Here is an 18,325-nt window from a genome sequence, read left to right on the forward strand (position 1 = left end):
TTTCATCAGGAGCTTTGATCAGCAGACATCTACACTGAGATATCACAGTCGAGCTATCGTTATTCTGCAGCTTTCTTCAGAATCACCATGTTATGTCCCAGGGAATTAATTCCTATGGATCAGAAAGGTCTAAATGTTCTTAAAATTAAAACGTCTTGACATTTTCTGTATTATTACATTTAATTTGATATCAAATTGTATTACACAAAATGGTTTATTACTTGCTTAGACAATGTTTAATTTGATTCTCGATATTTGAGCTGTAGATTTTGCTTTACTACTCCTTTAAGCATTTATGCAGACAATATCCTTTAATAAGGGCAAATTATGCTGTGCAGAAATCAATATTTTCTTACATTTCAAAAACTGTAATCTTTCAGCCATTATTTTGTACCATTAATTCGTCATTGAGATATAGTGGCAGACTTAAGATAGGCTGAATTAACATATTAAATCTTTGGCAAAATCTAAAACAGAGAAGAAATAGTCCATCATTTTCAAAATACTAGTTTGCATTTCAAATCACCATGTTTCTACTTGGTAGTAAAATAGGCTTTAGATTTTGTGTAAAGCATCTAACTTATATACATAATTGAAATGTTATATCATGCAAGATTAAATGAAGCATAATAGCCAATAATTCCTGCAAAACATATGAACAAGTACTTCACAAAATGTAGCTTTACATACTATGATCTTTTTCAAAACTATCTTTCTTCAGTAAATATAATACTACAGACAGAATGGTTTCAGTAAAATTGTGCTAGGATTTACAACTCAGTACATAACAGTTCATGAAGATAAGACTGAGAGCTTTGGAAAATGCTCCAATTTTAGAAAAATGTTACTTGAAATGTTAAATTGCTTAATGTATTTTCTTCTGAAATTTTGTATTTACAATGAACTAGACTTACAATAGATGGCAACTGTATTTTTTACATCTTATGCTGCATTTCAATTCTGATACATTGTATGATACTATGCTCTGAAACACTATTCAATCCAGTATCATTTATCTGTAGATTTTAAACCAAGTTTTACACTGGAGTTTAGAAAGTTGACTTCCATTAACCTGAAATAAATCTGAACATGCATATTTACCCTCAATTATCCTATGGTTACCTATTTTAAAAATATAGATTTTATAATACATAGAGCAATCAGGCAATCATAATAACGAGCTACAGCACTTCCAATAGTATGAACTCTTCTGGCCTCATGAATTAAAAGAAATAAAATATGAACATACAATATTATGAGCAGAAGGAGGCCCTTCAAGCAAGTGTCATAATGTCATCGCTTAATAAGGTCCATGGCTGATTGGATTGTAACATTAACTCCAGATTGTTTCTATTCCATGATAACATTTCACCATCTTGTTTATCAAGAATCTCTCTGTTAGACTCTGTTGCAATAGATCTATGAAGAGATTTCCAAAGATTACAATCCAAGGAAAAAAGTCATCTCCACATCCACCCTGATAACTGAAACAGAAGATCTCAAGGGGTGTCATCTCTCAGTCTTCCAAGTCTCCAGTGAATAAAAGATTAGCACACCTAAGCTTTCCTAAAAAGAAAATGCATCTACTCTGGGTAATCAGTCTAGTAAACACACCCTGGACTGCTTCCAACATAATTACATCCTTCCTTAAATAAGACCAATGCTATAAACAGTGCCCATGATGTAGTCTCCCCAATGCCCAATACAACTGAAGCACAATCACCTTCTTTTGCATTCAGTTCCCTTAATAATAAATTATCTCTGTTATGTTTCCTAATTACTTGCTCTACTTGCATACTAGCTCTTTCTGAACCATGAACTAGGATACCCAAATCCCTTTGCATCGTAGTGCTTTGCACTCTTTTATCAATAAAATTATGTTTTCTATTTTTTCCTGCCAAAGCAGACAGTTTCATATTTCCTCACATTATAGTCCTTTTGCCAAATCTTTTCTCGGTTAACCTATCTTATATCCCTTACAACCCCTTTACATACTCCTCACAACATTATTTGGTGCCTTCAGCGGGTCATTTGTACAAACAATTAAAATAAAACAGGTAATAGCATTAACTTCCAGAACAGAGCCCTTGCTACATCTTGCCAACTAGAAAAAAAACATGCATGCCTACTGTTTCCTGTCAGCCAGCCAAACCTCTATCCAGGTTACCTTCTACCTGAGCTTTTATTATTGCAATAACCTTTGATCTTTGATGCAGCATCTTATCAAATGCCTGCTGTAAATCCAAGTATTTACTGGGGACGTTTCAAAGACCCAATAGTTCACTCAGTACAGCATTACTGGTGCTTGCAATTTTCCCAACTTCCTCCATCCATTCCAATTCCCAACTAAAGCTATTTCTGGGAGTTATTTGTTCGCTCCACAGCAAATACGGATTCAAATATATCTGCTTAATTCCCTTGCTATCAGTGTATTTTCAAAGTAAATTTATTATCAAAGTACGTATATGGTCTATCACCATATACAACCCTGAGATTCATTTACTTGCAGGCATGCACAGTAATCCAAGAAATGCAATAGAATCAATGAAAGACCACACCCAACAGGACAGACAAACAACCAATGTGCAAAAGACAACAAACTGAGCAAATACAAAAGAAAAAATAATAAATAAATAAGCAATGAATATCAAGAACATGAGTTGAAGAGTCCTTGAAAGTGAATCCATAGGTTGTGGGAACAGTTCAGTAATGGGGCGAGGAATGCTTTTCACACTGGTTTGGGGCCTGATGATTGAGGGGTAATAACTGTTCCTGAACCTAGGGGTGTGGCTGCAGTGAGAAGACAGCATAGCCTGGGTGTTGGGGGTCTTTAATGATGAATGCTGCTTTCCTGCAACAGCACTCTGTGTAGATGTGCTCAATGGTGGGGAGGGCTTTACTTGCAATGGACTAGACTGTATTCACTACTTTTTGTAGGATTTTCTGGTCAAGGACATTATTGCTTTCATTCCAGACAACCAGACAATATACTCTCCACCTCAAGCAACACACATAAAAGTTGCTGGTGAATGCAGCAGGCCAGGCAGCATCTGTAGGAAGAGATGCAGTCGACGTTTCAGGCCGAGACCCTTCGTCAGGACTAACTGAAGGAAGAGTGAGTAAGGGATTTGAAAGTTGGAGGGGGAGGGGGGGGAGATACAAAATGATAGGAGAAGACAGGAGGGGGAGGGATGGAGCCAAGAGCTAGACAGGTGATAGGCAAAAGGGATACGAGAGGTCATGGGACAGGAGGTCCGGGAAGAAAGACAAGGGGGGGGGGAACCCAGAGGATGGGCAAGAGGTACATTCAGAGGGACAGAGGGAGAAAAAGGAGAGTGAGAGAAAGAATGTGTGTATAAAAATAAGTAACAGATGGGGTACAAGGGGGAGGTGGGGAATTAGCGGAAGCCGATGTTCATGCCATCAGGTTGGAGGCTACCCAGACGGAATATAAGATGTTGTTCCTCCAACCTGAGTGTGGCTTCATCTTTACAGTAGAGGAGGCTGTGGATAGACATGTCAGAATGGGAATGGGATGTGGAATTAGAATGTGTGGCCACTGGGAGATCCTGCTTTCTCTAGCGGACAGAGCGTAGGTGTTCAGCAAAACGGTCTCTGAGTCTGCATCGGGTCTCGCCAATATATAAAAGGCTGAACACCTACGCTCTGTCCACCAGAGAAAGCAGGATCTCCCAGTGGCCACACATTTTAATTCCACATCCCATTCCCATTCTGACATGTCTATCCACGGCCTCCTCTACTGTAAAGATGAAGCCACACTCAGGTTGGAGGAACAACACCTTATATTCCGTCTGGGTAGCCTCCAACCTGATGGCATGAACATCGACTTCTCTAACTTCCGCTAATGCCCCACCTCCCCCTCGTACCCCATCCATTATTTATTTTTATACACACATTCTTTCTCTCACTCTCCTTTTTCTCCCTCTGTAGTTCTGAATATACCCCTTGCCCATCCTCTGGGTCCCCCCGGCCCCCCCTTGTCTTTCTTCCCAGACTTCCTGTCCCATGATCCTCTCATATCCCTTTTGCCTATCACCTGTCCAGCTCTTGGCTCCATCCCTCCCCCTCCTGTCTTCTCCTATCATTTTGGATCTCCCCCTCCCCCTCCAACTTTCAAATCCCTTACTCACTCTTCCTTCAGTTAGTCCTGACAAAGGGTCTCAGCCTGAAACGTCGACTGTACCTCTTCCTAGTGATGCTGCCTGGCCTGCTGCGTTCACCAGCAACTTTTATGTGTGTTGCTTGAATTTCCAGCATCTGCAGAATTCCTGTTGTTTACTCTCCACCTCACATTGACAGAGGTTCATCAAAGTTTTAGATATGTTGCTGAATCTTAGCAAACTTCTAAGGAAGCAGAGGCACTGCTGTGCTTTCTTCGTAATTGTACTTTTGTGCGAGGCCCAGGACAGACCCTCTGAAATGATATCACTAAGGAATTTAAAGTTGCTGACCCTCTCCACCCCAAGGACCATGACAAGGACTGGCTCATGGACCTCGTTTCCTCCTCCTGAAGTCAACAATCAGCTCCTCAGTCTTGCTGACATTGAGTGACACCACTCAGCCAGATCCTTATTCCTCCTCCTATTCAGCTGACAATGGTGTTGTCGGCAAACTTAAATATGGCATTGGAGCTATGTTTAGCCTCAAAGTCACAAGTATAAAGCGAGTAGAGCAGGGGTCTAAGCACACAGTCAATTGTATAAAGTGAGTAGAACTGGGGGCTAAGCACACAGCTTGTGGTGTACCTGTGCTGATGGAATTTCCAAATCTGCTTTCTACTAGATCAATAAATATAAATATAAATATAAAGAATGTAAAAAGAATCTTAAGAAAGAAATTAGAAAAGCTAAAAGAAGATATGAGGCTGCTTTGGCAAGTAAGGTGAAAATAAATCCAAAGGGTTTCAACAGTTATATTAATAGCAAGGGGATAGTGAGGGATAAAATTGGTCCCTTAGAGAATCAGAATGGATGGCTATGTGCGGAGCCAAAAGAGATGGGGGAGATTTTGAACAATTTCTTTTCTTCGGTATTCACTAAGGAGAAGGATATTGAATTGTGTAAGGTAAAGGAAACAAGAAGGGTAGTTATGGAAAGTATGATGATTAAAGAAGAGGATGTACTGGCGCTTTTAAGGAATATAAAAGTGGATAAGTCTCCGGGTCTGGACAGGATATTCCCCAGGACCTTGAGGGAAGTTAGTGTGGAAATAGCAGGGGCTCTGACAGAAATATTTCAAATGTCATTAGAAACGGGGATGGTGCTGGAGGATTGGCGTATTGCTCATGTTGTTCCATTGTTTAAAAAGGGTTCTAAGAGTAAACCTAGGAATTATCAGCCTGTGAGTTTGACGTCATTGATGGAAAGTATTCTTAGAGATGGTATATATAATTACCTGGATAGACAGGGTCTGATTAGGAACAGTCAACATGAATTTGTGCGCGGAAGCTCATGGTTGACAAATCTTATTGAATTTTTTGACTGAGGTTACTAGGAAAGTTGATGAGGGTAAAGCGGTGGATGTTGTCTATATGGACTTCAGTAAGGCCTTTGACAAGGTTCCACACGGAAGGTTATTTAGGAAGGTTCAATCGTCAGGCATTAATATCGAAGTAGTAAAATGGATTCAGCAGTGGCTGGATGGGAGATGCCAGAGAGTAGTGGTGGATAACTGTGTGTCAGATTGGAGGACAGTGTCTAGTGGTGTGCCTCAGGGATCTGTACTGGGTCCAATGTTGTTTGTCATATATATTAAAGATCTGGATGATGGGGTTGTAAATTGGATTAGTAAGTATGCAGATGAAGCTTGCAGAGAGATTTAAACCACTTAGAAGAGTGGGCTAAAAGATGGCAGATGTAGTTTAATGCTGATAAATATGAGGTGCTACAGATTAGTGAGGACTAATCAAAATAGGACATACATGGTAAATGGTAGGGCATTGAAGAATGCAGTAGAACAGAGGGATCTAGGAATAATGGTGCATAGTTCCCTGAAGGTGGAATTTCATGTGGATAGGGTGGTGAAGAAAGCTTTTAGTATGCTGGCCTTTATAAATCAGAGCATTGAGTATAGGAGTTGGGATGTAATGTTGAAATTGTATAAGGCATTGGTAAGGCCAAATTTGGAGTATTGTGTACAGTTCTGGTCACCGAATTATAGGAAAGATGTCAATAAAATTGAAAGAGTACAGAGGAGATTTACTAAAATGTTGCCTGGGTTTCATCTCCTAAGTTACAGAGAAAGGTTGAACAATTTATAAAACATAGAACATAGAATAGTACAGCACAGTACAGGCCCTTGGGCCCACAATGTTGTGCTGACCCTCAAACCCTGCCTCCCATATAAGCCCCCACCTTAAATTCCTCCATATACCTGTCTAGTAGTCTCTTAAACTTCACTAGTGTATCTGCCTCCACCACTGACTCAGGCAGTGCATTCCACGCACCAACCACTCTGAGTAAAAAACTTCCCTCTAATATCCCCCTTGAACTTCCCACCCCTTACCTTAAAGCCATGTCCTCTTGTATTGAGCAGTGGTGCCCTGGGGAAGAGGCGCTGGCTATCCACTCTATCTATTCCTCTTATTATCTTGTACACCTCTATCATGTCTCCTCTCATCCTCTTTCTCTCCAAAGAGTAAAGCCCTAGCTCCCTTAATCTCTGATCATAATCCATACTCTCTAAACCAGGCAGCATCCTGGTAAATCTCCTCTGTACCCTTTCCAATGCTTCCACATCCTTCCTATAGAGGCAACCAGAACTGGACACAGTACTCGAAGTGTGGCCTAACCAGAGTTTTATAGAGCTGCATTATTACATCACGACTCTTAAACTCTATCCCTTGACTTATGAAAGCTAACAACCCATAAGCTTTCTTAACTACACTATCCACCTGTGAGGCAACTTTTAGGGATCTGTGGACATATACCCCCAGATCCCTCTGCTCCTCCACACTACCAAGTATCCTGCCATTTACTTTGTACTCTGCCTTGGAGTTTGTCCTTCCAAAGTGTACTGCCTCACACTTCTCTGGGTTGAACTCCATCTGCCACTTCTCAGCCCACTTCTGCATCCTATCAATGTCTCTCTGCAATCTTTGACAATCCTCTACACTATCTACAACACCACCAACCTTTGTGTCGTCTGCAAACTTGCCAACCCACCCTTCTACCCCCACATCCATGTCGTTAATAAAGGTCTTTAATTTAGGTATTTATTCTTTGGAGCATAGAAGGTTGAGGGGGGACTTGATAGAGGTATTTAAAATTATGAGGGGGATATATAGAGCTGACATGGATAGGCTTTTTCCATTGAGAATGGGGGAGATTCAAACAAGAGGACGTGAGTTGAGAGTTAAAGGGCAAAAGTTTAGGGGTAACATGAGGGGAAACTTCTTTACTCAGAGTGTGGTAGCTGTGTAGAACAAGCTTCCAGTAGAACTGGTTGAGGCAGGTTTGATGTTGTCATTTAAAGTTAAATTGGATAGATATATGGACAGGAAAGGAATGGAGGGTTATGGGCTGAGTGCAGGTTGGTGGGACTAGGTGAGAGTAAGAGTTCGGCACGAACTAGAAGGGCTGAGATTGCCTGTTTCCATGCTGTAATTGTTATATGGTTATATATGGTTAGTGTGGGCATGTGGCCAAGTGGTTAAGGTATTCGACTAATTGAGTTCGAGCCCCAGCCGAGGCAGCGTGTTGAGCAAGGCACTTAATCACACATTGCTCTGCGACGACACTGGTGCCAAGCTGTATGGGTCCTAATGCCCTTTCCTTGGACAACATCGGTGTCGTGGAGCGGGGAGACCTGTAGCATGGGCAACTGCTGGTCTTCCACACAACCTTGCCCAGGCCTGCACCCTGGAGAGTGAAGACTTTCCAGGTGCAGATCCATGGTCTCTCAAGACTAACGGATGCCTTTATATATAGTTAATAAATACTTGTAAAAATATTTATAAAATTTCTTACCTACCTTGTATTCCTATCCAACAGTCTAATATGCTTAATTTTTCCATCCCTATTAATCCTTCAGAGATTCATTGCTGTTCATATTCTGTACAAGTTTATGACCCATCATCTGTCCTTGCAAAACTTTGCATTTATTCTTAAAATTTTGATACTTTTTATTATTAACCAAGGATAGCAAATTCTCCCTTTGGATTATTTTTCCCTCATTGGCATGGATTTATTCTGTGCATTCCAAAAGATCCTCTTAAATATTAGACATTGCACCTCAATGATCCATCCCTTGCCAGTTCTGTTTAGCTAGCTCTGCTTCTGTAAACGCATAATAGATCTTATTTATATTTAAAATACCAGTCTTGGACAGAGTCGTCTCTCCCTCAAATAGAATGCAAAGTTTATTTCTATTATGATCACAGTTGCCTATGGTAGCTTTACCAGGAGGTTATTAATAAATACCATCTCACTGCACATTCACTGGACTAGTGTAGCCTGCTGTCTAGTTGGTTCCAGAACATGCCACTGCAAGAAACAATTCCAAATATCCATGACCTCTCTTCTAGGCTACCTTTGCCCATCTGCTCTTCCTAGTCTACAGTGGATTTCAGTTAACTGGGACACACCAGGACCAATACATTTTGGCCCGATTAAGCCGCTGCCCCAAATAATCAAAGTTTCATGGAATTAGTTATAAAGATATAAAAAAAAGACCAACTACCATCAAACTGAATAACAAGTTATGCATTTACGTGAAATACTGAATAAAATCATAACACTACCAGTAACTCTACAGTACTATAAAATTGTGTATTAGTTCCTAATATTTATCGACAGAGGAATTCATTCTGTGTACCCTGACATGTTCTTTTGATTGCCTGTAAATGAACAAAATCAATGCATATAATGGACTGCCTTCAAACAGTTTAAAATATTTGCATCCTGCAAATCTTCATTTTAATTGCAACATTCAATGATTGTCGAAGCCCTCAAATTTTTCATAGCTCCTAACTTGAAGTAGTGAAATTATTTCATTTTCACTCCTAGCCATTTTTGCCATCTCCAAGCCTGACTGCTTGAAACTGCAGTGAGCAAAACGGTTCTGAATTGTCTCACTGTTTATTACTCGCCAGCTATCAGACAAAGTTCACTGCTTTTTGAATACAAACATACTAATGATGCCATTTAAAAACTTGCTCTGACCATAGTGTGGTATCTAATAGCTGCATGACATGCACACAACATATGCTAGTTAGAGAATGTTCAGCAACACTCTCCTGTCCTAATTAAGTGCCATAATTTTCCAAATAATCAAAGGGAATCCAGGCTATATTCTTCATTAGGGCTGGAAAGGGCAGACAGAAGCCAGAATGAAAAGGTAGGGAAGGGAGAGGTGTAGAAGTTGGCAGCTGACAGGTGAGACCAGGTAAGGGGAAAGCTGGGTGGGTCAGTGCTCTGCTCCCTTCCTTTCCAGTCCTAAAGAAGGGTTATAACCCAAAACTTCAACTGTTTATTTCTCTCCTTAGATGCTGCCTGACTTGCTGAGTTCTTCCAGCATTTCGTGTAGGTTGCTGGAGATTTCTGGTAGCTGCAGAATCTTGTGTATCAAATCTTTGGAATTTTCTTAGAACCATGAAAAAGTACAGCACAGAAACAGATCCTTGGGCCCATCTAGTCCATGCCAAAACCATTGGGGAGCATGCTTATGAGAACAGGCTGAGTGAACTCGGCCTTTTCTCCTTGGAGCGGCGGAGGACGAGAGGTGACCTGATCGAGTTGTATAAGATGCTGAGAGACATTGATCATGTGGATAGCCAGAGGCTTTTTCCCAGTGCTGAAATGACTAACACAAGAGGACACAGCTTTAAGGTGCTTGGAAGTAGGTACAGATGTCAGAGATAAGTTTTTTTTTTAAAACGCAGAGTGGTGAGTGCGCTGAATGGGCTGCCAGTGGCAGTGGTGGAGACAGATATGATAAGGTCTTTTAAGAGACTCTTGGATAGGTACATGGAGCTTAGAAAAATAGAGGGCTATGGGTAACTTAAGTAATTTCTAAGTAAGTATATGTTTGGTACTGCATTGTGGGCTGAAGGGCCTGTATTGTGCTGTAGGTTGTTTTCCATGTTTCTATTTAAACTGCCTACTTCCAAAGCCCCTCCCCATAGCCCCATCCATAGCCCCCCATATCCTATCCATGTACCTATCAAAACTTCTATTAAACGTTGAAATGCAATTGGCATTCACCACTTGTGCTGTCAGCTCATTCAACACTCATGACCGTCAGAGTAAAGAAGTTTCCCCTCATGTTCCCCTGAAACTTCTCACCATTCAGCTTTAACCCATGACCTCTGGTTGTAGTCCCACCCAACCTCAGTGGAAAAACCCTGCTTGCATTTACCCTACCTATACCCCTCATAATTTTGTACACCTTTATCAAATCTCTTCTCAATCTTCTGTATTCTAAAGAATGCAGTCCTAACCTATTCAATCTTTTCTTATACCTCAAGTCCTCCAACATCCTTGTAAATTCTCTCTGTACTCTTTCAACCTTTGACTTTTTTCCTGTAGGTCGGTGACCAAAATTGCACAAAATACTCCAAGTTAGGCCTTACCAACGTCTTCTACAACTTCTCATCTCCTGTATTCAATACATTGATTTATGAAGGCCGATGTGCCAAAGCTTTCTTTTCTATCCTAAGCACATCCCCATTGACCCTGGCCACACCCCCACAAACCCGATGACTTGTGTAGGGAGGGGAAAGAACCAATAAAGGCAAGTGTTGGACCTGGTTAATGAAGGTGTGGGCCAGATCAAAGTGGCAGGGCTGCGTGACACTGAATTTCAAGTGACGAGATCAAGAAGCACAAGAGTTATGATTTTCCTACTGCCAGAATAATTTTCAATGAATTAAGGACCTATATTCCCAGATCCCTTTGTTCTACCACACTCCTCATCGCCGTCCCACTCACTGTGTAAGACCTATGCTGATTGGTCCTACCAAAGTGCAAAACCTCACACTTGTCTGCGTTAAATGCAATTTGAATACAACTTTCTTCTGCAAATGGCAATGAAAGCAGAAATTTTGAATAGTTTTGAATGAAAGACAAGATAAATATAGTGAGAGGTTAATGCAGGAAGACAAGATTGTGGAATTAAGATTACAGTCAGAGTAAATGCGATCTCATTAAATGGTGGAGTAGGCCTGAGGAGCCAAATCATCTACTTGTCTCTATTTTACATGTTCTACCTGTTTAGTTTTAAATGTATTGCGTATTTAGATACTGACTCTTTAGTTATGTCGTATTTGTTTAAGCTCCATCTTCCCATGTGGGTTTCTTGCCATATTATAATACAGGAGGGGGGGGAGGGTCATCACTTACCTAGCTATAAGTTGATTCATTTTAGAGCCTAATAGCCAAGGGCAAGAATTACCTCATATAGTGCTCTTTGGAGTAGCGCAGTTGTCTTAAGTCTATTACCAAAAATGCCCCTCTATTCAGCTAAGGTGGCATGCGGAGGCTGAGAAACAATGTCCAGGATTTTCCATCAGATCCTGTGTTCTACCACAGCCTCCAGTACGTCCAGTTTGACTTCTATAACAGATCCAGCCTTTCTAATCAGTTTATTGAGCCTGTTGGTCACTCATGTTGATGCCATTGTTCCAGCACACCACCACATTGAAGATTATACTGGCGACAACAGATTGGTAGAACATGTGAAGGAAAGGCCTACATACTCCAAGGGAGCTCAGTCTTCTCAGGAAGTAAAGACCACTCTGGCCCTTCTTGAACACAACCTTCACTCAAGTCTTTCATGCAGGTGCACCCCCAGGTACTTGTAGGTCCTCACCATCAATAGTAACAGGGAGCAGTCTTCCTAAAGTCCATCACCATCTCCTTTGTCTTACTAATTGCTGAGCTACAGATGATTCAGCTTGCATCATTTGACAAAGTCCTCCAATAGGGCCCTGTATTCATCCTCCTATCCTCCCTTTATACACCCAACTACTGCAGTCATCAGAGAACTTCTGCAGATGACATGACTCCATGTTGAATCTAAAGTCCAATGTATACAGGGTAACCAGGAAGGGAGCCAATACAGTCCCCTGTGGGGCCCCAGTGCTGCTTATAGCCATGTCTAACACGCAGCTCCAAAGCCACACTTTTTTTTGAATGAATATGCTTCCTTGAATTTGTTACTTGCTTTTATTGATGCTTGCTTGCTATTTTTGAATGTTTTGGACCTTGGCCCTGGAGAAATGCAGTCTCCTTCAGCTATAGGGCTTGAATGATAAACTTGATTTGATTTGAATCTCAATAATACATATCCTACTTTTCCCAGTAATGGTAACAATGTCTCAGAAATCAGAACCCACTTCTATCACACCAATCACTGAGCCCCATGGTTATTTCTCTAATACTAAAGGAAGAAAGGTTACCTATGCAAGTCTCAGCTCCTTACTTTGTAGTCATACCTTCAGTATTATTTGAAGTCCAACTACACAGTATTGTACTTTTTGAGTCAGACATTATAATTGAGTGTGCTAAAATACATTTGTAAATTAAATGTCACCACAATGTTTTAAAATCGTATTAAAAGGTTTTAATGACCAGCTTTTGCAAAATCATTGAGATTACCTAGATTTTATCCAGTCCAACCAGATCTAGTACAAGGCATGCCACAATCAAATGGTGGCATCAGAAGTATAAGACGACTGAATTTGGACAAGGACGTGGCTTCGGGTAACTGACCGTCTGGCTCACTGCTGGAGAAAGTCACCCTTCAAGTGAAACAGGCCTAATCAATTTATAAGTACAACTATCTTCTTTTGGTATAGTTGTTAAATCCTAAAGACAACAGACTGAAAATTTAGGGCTGTAACTGCAAACATGGTAATCCTCTCTGCAATGCAAATTGAGTTTCCTTTTGTTCATTAATCAGAAGTCACTGAGTTTACTTTATACTTACAAACACTACAATCAGGACTTTCAGATTTTCTACATTATTCTTTAATACATTTTAAGTCAGTACAGCTCCATCAAGTTGTTTGTTACATATATATTCAATAGAAACAAAGGACTAGGACATAATACCAACAATTAGATCATCAGATCTGTATAATGTTTCACTAATATTACAGAAGAACAGACTAATTGCACGAACACACTAAAATCTGGCAATCAGCTTGTTGAATACTCGTCAGTTTTACTTTTGCAACAATGCAATATTAATTACTTTGTTTCCAAAAATTAACTTATTTTGTTTTTTTATAATTTACTTTGTGGAAGAGCCTCGTGAGCTCCGGGATGTTGAACTCAATGCACTTTCTCGATCATGATCTTCAAAGTAGTTCTGTTCTATTCTTCTACAAAACTTTATGAGGTTTTCATAATTTTTCACCTTTTCACAAAGTGCATCGTTGGTCAACTGAGTTGTAAGGATTGTGAACAAATGACCAAACACCAGAGCATCCAGTTCCGTTGGCCTGCAGCACAAACATTGAAAGGTTAGCTATGATTATTTTTGGAAGGCAGCATTGAGACCTGTAGCTATACACCATAACAAGGAACAGATTAAGGAAAGGTCATTACGAGGGATATTGGCACAGGACTTCTGTTCTCCGAAAACTGCTGGCATTTCTTAACTAGATGAAGCCAATCTCTAAAGGTTTCATAGGCGCAGACCATCTTAATTTTTATTACAGTAATTTATTATACAGGTACTTGCTTTTGCTCAAAATTCTTGTCATTAACAGTTTAATTACCTTTTTCCCCAAAAGAACACAAGTTAAATATACCAAAAACTTTATACTGTATGTCTTACAACCACTGATAGTTGTCCATCTCTGGAAAGAGAAACCTGCCTCCCCTGCTGCAACTACTGTGCATAACAAAACCATCATTAAAATAGAATGCTGCACTTCAAATAGCAAAATACATTGCTTCTGGGCATGTTATCTGCCAAAGACACCGATGCTGTGGTATTCCTTTGTGCTTACGGTTAAACAAATGGAAATAGAAAAAAAACATGAAAATCAAGTGAATAGAGCATTTGTCATAACAACATCTCTATTCTTCACTGCTGTACTGTGTGTTACTTTAACAATGGAACTTACTGTTTGGTAAAGAAATAGGCCTGGGATCCCAGTCTTTGGGAAAGAGCCTGGCAGCATCGATCTACATCTTCAAGTACCTAATAATTATCCAGAAGGAGAAAAATCAACATTACAGAAGTAATTTTCAACCAAATAGTGGTCAGGAAGTTCACATCTTATTATCCACTTTGAGGTCAATACATCAAAACAAAAATGACAATATTCGGCTCATCTTTTTAATGAGTGGAATATTACCAATTTATTCTAAACTCCACATAATTAATGGTCTAGAACCATAATGTGCATTTCACAGAACTGTGCACCCAGATACACAAAGAAAAAGGTCAGCTAAGAAACCACAAAATGTAACAGAATAATATTTGGTTAGCAGCTAAATTAACCCAAGGTTCTGATGGCTTAGTAGGAAGCCTCAAAACAGGATAACTGGCTCGTCCAATTTTCTGATGCATAACTTTCTTTAATGAAACTTCAGACAGAGATGACTGCACTTACTCATTGAAATCATGAGGAAGATGAGGGAATATGACATTCACTATATTCAAAAGGGCATTTTGAATAAATATTCTTGTTTCTTTTTTATGTACACTTAATGCCTAGGTTTTCTTTATACTAACTTGCGTAGCAGTTTTGACCGGGGAGGACCTCCCCATCTTAAGAATGCCTGACTTATGTACAGCCAGTACACATGAATGAACATTTGGAAGCCTGGCAGGATGGTATTGCTAGCTGGTGCAGGCATCTTCTGCCACAAGTATGTACGTCCACAGTCGCATTTTCAAATTGCAAACTGCTCTATTTCCGGACAGTTCACAGGTACGGAGCCCTGCTGTAACCAGGGGAGAACATATACAATTATGTTGCAATTATTCAACTACCCTCTTCTAGTGCCTTGATAAATACTGCTGTTGTACAGCTTGTGGTAACAATATTGTAAATGTGAGGATCTCTTTGGTCCCACAGTTCTGTGTAATTTAGATGTGAACCAATTAATTTCATTTATTTATTGAGACATAGCACTGAATAGGCCCTTCTGGCCCTTCAAGATGTGCCACCCAGCGATTCCCCCTCTTTAATCCTCGTGTAATCATGGGAAAATTTACAATGACCATTAACCTACCAATTGGTACACTTTTGGAATGTGGTAGGAAACTGGAACACCCAGAGGAAACCCATGCGGTCATGGGGAGAACATACAAACTCCTTCCAGGCAACAACGGGAATTGAACCCCGGGTCGACTGTACTGTAAAATATTGTGCTAACCACTATACAACATTGCCACCCCTGAAGGATAATATTTTCCGAATTCATATTCAGGGAGGATACTGGCTGTTATGAATACCAGAAGAATGTTGCTTACAATTAGCATCACGTGGACTTCTGTTTGTCTGAAGAGTTCACTCCTTGATACTATTGCTAGCTCCTAGCAACAAGTTACATTCAAGCAACTGCAGGAAGACATCCTTTAAACAAGCCACACCTTCCCTTTATCAGTCTGGAAGCATAAAATTGACAGGATTCCCAGGTCTTTCCATTTGTACCACTGTTTTGCAATTCAAACAGAAGATCAAGAGAAAGGGACACTAATGCATAAATGGCAGTTTCACAGAATTTTTACTTTGCACATTAATTCCCATGATCCCAGCTTTTATTATGTAACAGCCTACATTATTTGAAAGTCTCCAGAAAATGCACAAATGATGGTGGGTTATCAAGCTACCATGATCAGAAGTGCCTCGCACCTCTCCGCCATTGTAGATTAAATACACAACTGCTACTAGCAGTATGCCTTTGGAAATACTGTACATCATTGGAATGATAAAGCAACAGTTTTACTCAATCTATTTTAATTGCACAAACTATTTCTACGGATGTTGTTCCACCCCTGGGCCAAATTTTTTAAAGTAATTTTCTAGATCCTGCCAAATTGCAAGATGAGTAGACTGGTAAGGCTTCAGTTGCAGAGTACAAGACCGGGGTGATGTGAACATGATGTATTCAGAATACAGTCAAGTATGACTCATAATGACTGTCTCTACTTACTGAACTAAGTACAGTCTCGAAAGAATTCCAATACAACAGATGACCTGATAAAACACAAGAGATTCTGAAGATGCTGGAACTCTTAAGCAACTCACACAAAAGCTGGAGGAACTCAGCAAGTCAGTCAGAATCTATGAAGGGAAATACAACTAACGATTAAGACTGAGGCACTTCATCAGGATTCTTTCATATTGAATGGCCACCATTCAACACTGTCCCAAGAACTTACTGCTTTTCTTTTCATATCAGAGCCCATACAAATTAAGAATACCCCTTTCATATTTATCAGGTATGTCTGAGCCTTTAAATGAAAAGTACATGCTATACAAGTAGAATCAGCACACACAACTGTTGTGTATTCAATATTTCAGTAATAGCTGAGTAATATTGTAAATATATTGTTTGACTGAGCATTCTAACATCGAAACATAGAAAACCTACAGCAATACAGGCCCTTCAGCCCACAAAGCTGTGCCGAACATGACCTTACCTTAGAACTACCTAGGCTTTACTCATAGCCCTCTAGTTTTCTAAGCTCCATGTAGCCATCCAGGAGTCTCTTAAAAGACCCTATCGTTTCCACCTCCACCACCACCGCCGGGAGCCCTTTCCACACACTCACCACTCTCTGTGTAAAAAAACTTACCCCTGACGTCTCCTCTGTACCTTCTTCCAAGCACCTTAAAACTATGCCCTCTCGTGCTAGCCATTTCAGCTCTGGGGAAAAGCCTCTGACTATCCACACGATCAATGCCTCTCATCATCTTATACACCTCTATCAGGTCACCTCTCATCCTCCGTCGCTGCAAGAAGAAAAGGTTGAGTTCACTCAACCTATTCTCATAAGGCATGCTCCCCAACCCAGGCATCACCCTTGTAAATCTCTTCTGCACCCTTTCTACATCCTTCCTGTACTGAGGCGACCAAAATTGAACACATTCTCTGTTTAAATACTTCATTATGGGTTATACGTAAGAAAGCAGCTAGTAGTTTGTGTCATTATGCCACATCAGATGTAGAGTCTCACTAAAGAAAAGGAAAAGAAAAACTAAGTAGACAATATTCAAGGTCCTGGGTATTTTTGATTAGTTTCTAGAATTACGAACCATAACAACCAGAGGATGATGATTGCAAGTTTAAAGCCCTGCTGTGAAATTGACACTTTTGATACAGTGCTAAGGAATATCACTACTTCAGCTAGAATAATTCTGAATACTTGTCCCCTTTAAGGCACTTGCCTAAATTCTTGTCAAAAGCCAAATTCCAAATTCCGTTCAATGACAACCATATTACTGGATCCTTACCATGCTGCAGGTTCAGGGCCTGTTGTACCAGCTGCTTGAAAGCAGATTGCCAAGACACTCTGATGTAGCTAAAGTCCAGCATCAACTACTGTCTTCAGATCCTCTCTCGCTGTTAACAGACCGTGGATAGTGATTTTGGATGCCCAAAGTCTCAATGCCTGTCATCTCATTCTTGAGAAACGTAGCCCTCATTATTTTGTCAGCAACCTGACATGAAAGATGCAACCTATTTGCACTGTTCTGCAATTAGATAACTTTTTTCTCCTACATGAGTGCAAGTTGCTGCAACGAAAAAAGCCCTTTACTTTTACATTAAATTTAGGACAAAAGCACAGCCAGTATATTACTTCTTTCTAACCAATGCAGCAATCTTTTTACATCAGGCATTCCTTCATTAATTGCCCTTCCAATGCCAGTGCAATGTGGGATCCAACAAGAAGAAATCACGAGGGTAATGACACAATTGTAATGGGGGACTTCAATATGTAAGGGGATTGGGAAAATCAGGTTGGTGTTGGATCACAAGAGAGGGAATTTGTTGAATCCCTTCAGGATGGGTTTTTAGAGCAGCTTGTGCTTGAGCCTTCTCAGGCAAAAGGCTATCTTAGATTGTGTGTTGTGTAATAACCCAGATCTTACTAGGGATCTTAACGTAAAGGAGCCCTTAGGTCATAACCTGATTGAGTTCATACTCTAATTTGAGAGGGAGAAGCATTACTCACATGTATCTGTATCAGAATGGAATAAAGAGGCATGACAGAGGAGCTTGCCCAAGCAGATTGAAGGAGGATACTGGCAGGGATGCCAGCAGAGCAGAGCAGAAGAAAACTAAAAAAGCTATAAGAAGGGAAAAGATGAATATGAGGGTAAACCAGCCAATACTAT

At 40.2% G+C, this 18,325-nt stretch overlaps 1 protein-coding gene across 3 annotated transcripts in view; it reads right to left on the reverse strand.

The window, feature by feature from the left end:
• Positions 1 to 12,597: 12,597 nt before the first annotated feature.
• Positions 12,598 to 18,325, reverse strand: part of hoxd4a (homeobox D4a) — a 169,375-nt gene continuing 163,647 nt past the window's right edge. For 2 of the 3 annotated variants that reach the window (XM_072261803.1, XM_072261804.1), the window contains exons 10-11: positions 14,096 to 14,172; positions 12,598 to 13,465 (exon numbers count right to left, since the gene is read on the reverse strand). In XM_072261803.1, coding sequence (XP_072117904.1) covers positions 13,255 to 13,465; positions 14,096 to 14,172 — 288 coding nt within the window. In that variant the 3' untranslated portion in view covers positions 12,598 to 13,254. The remainder of the gene's footprint in view (positions 13,466 to 14,095; positions 14,173 to 18,325) is intronic. The other variant, XM_072261805.1, reaches the window with a different exon arrangement.

The sequence above is a fragment of the Mobula birostris genome, chromosome 6 (genome assembly GCF_030028105.1).
Source record: "Mobula birostris isolate sMobBir1 chromosome 6, sMobBir1.hap1, whole genome shotgun sequence".
NCBI classification, from domain to species: domain Eukaryota; kingdom Metazoa; phylum Chordata; class Chondrichthyes; order Myliobatiformes; family Myliobatidae; genus Mobula; species Mobula birostris.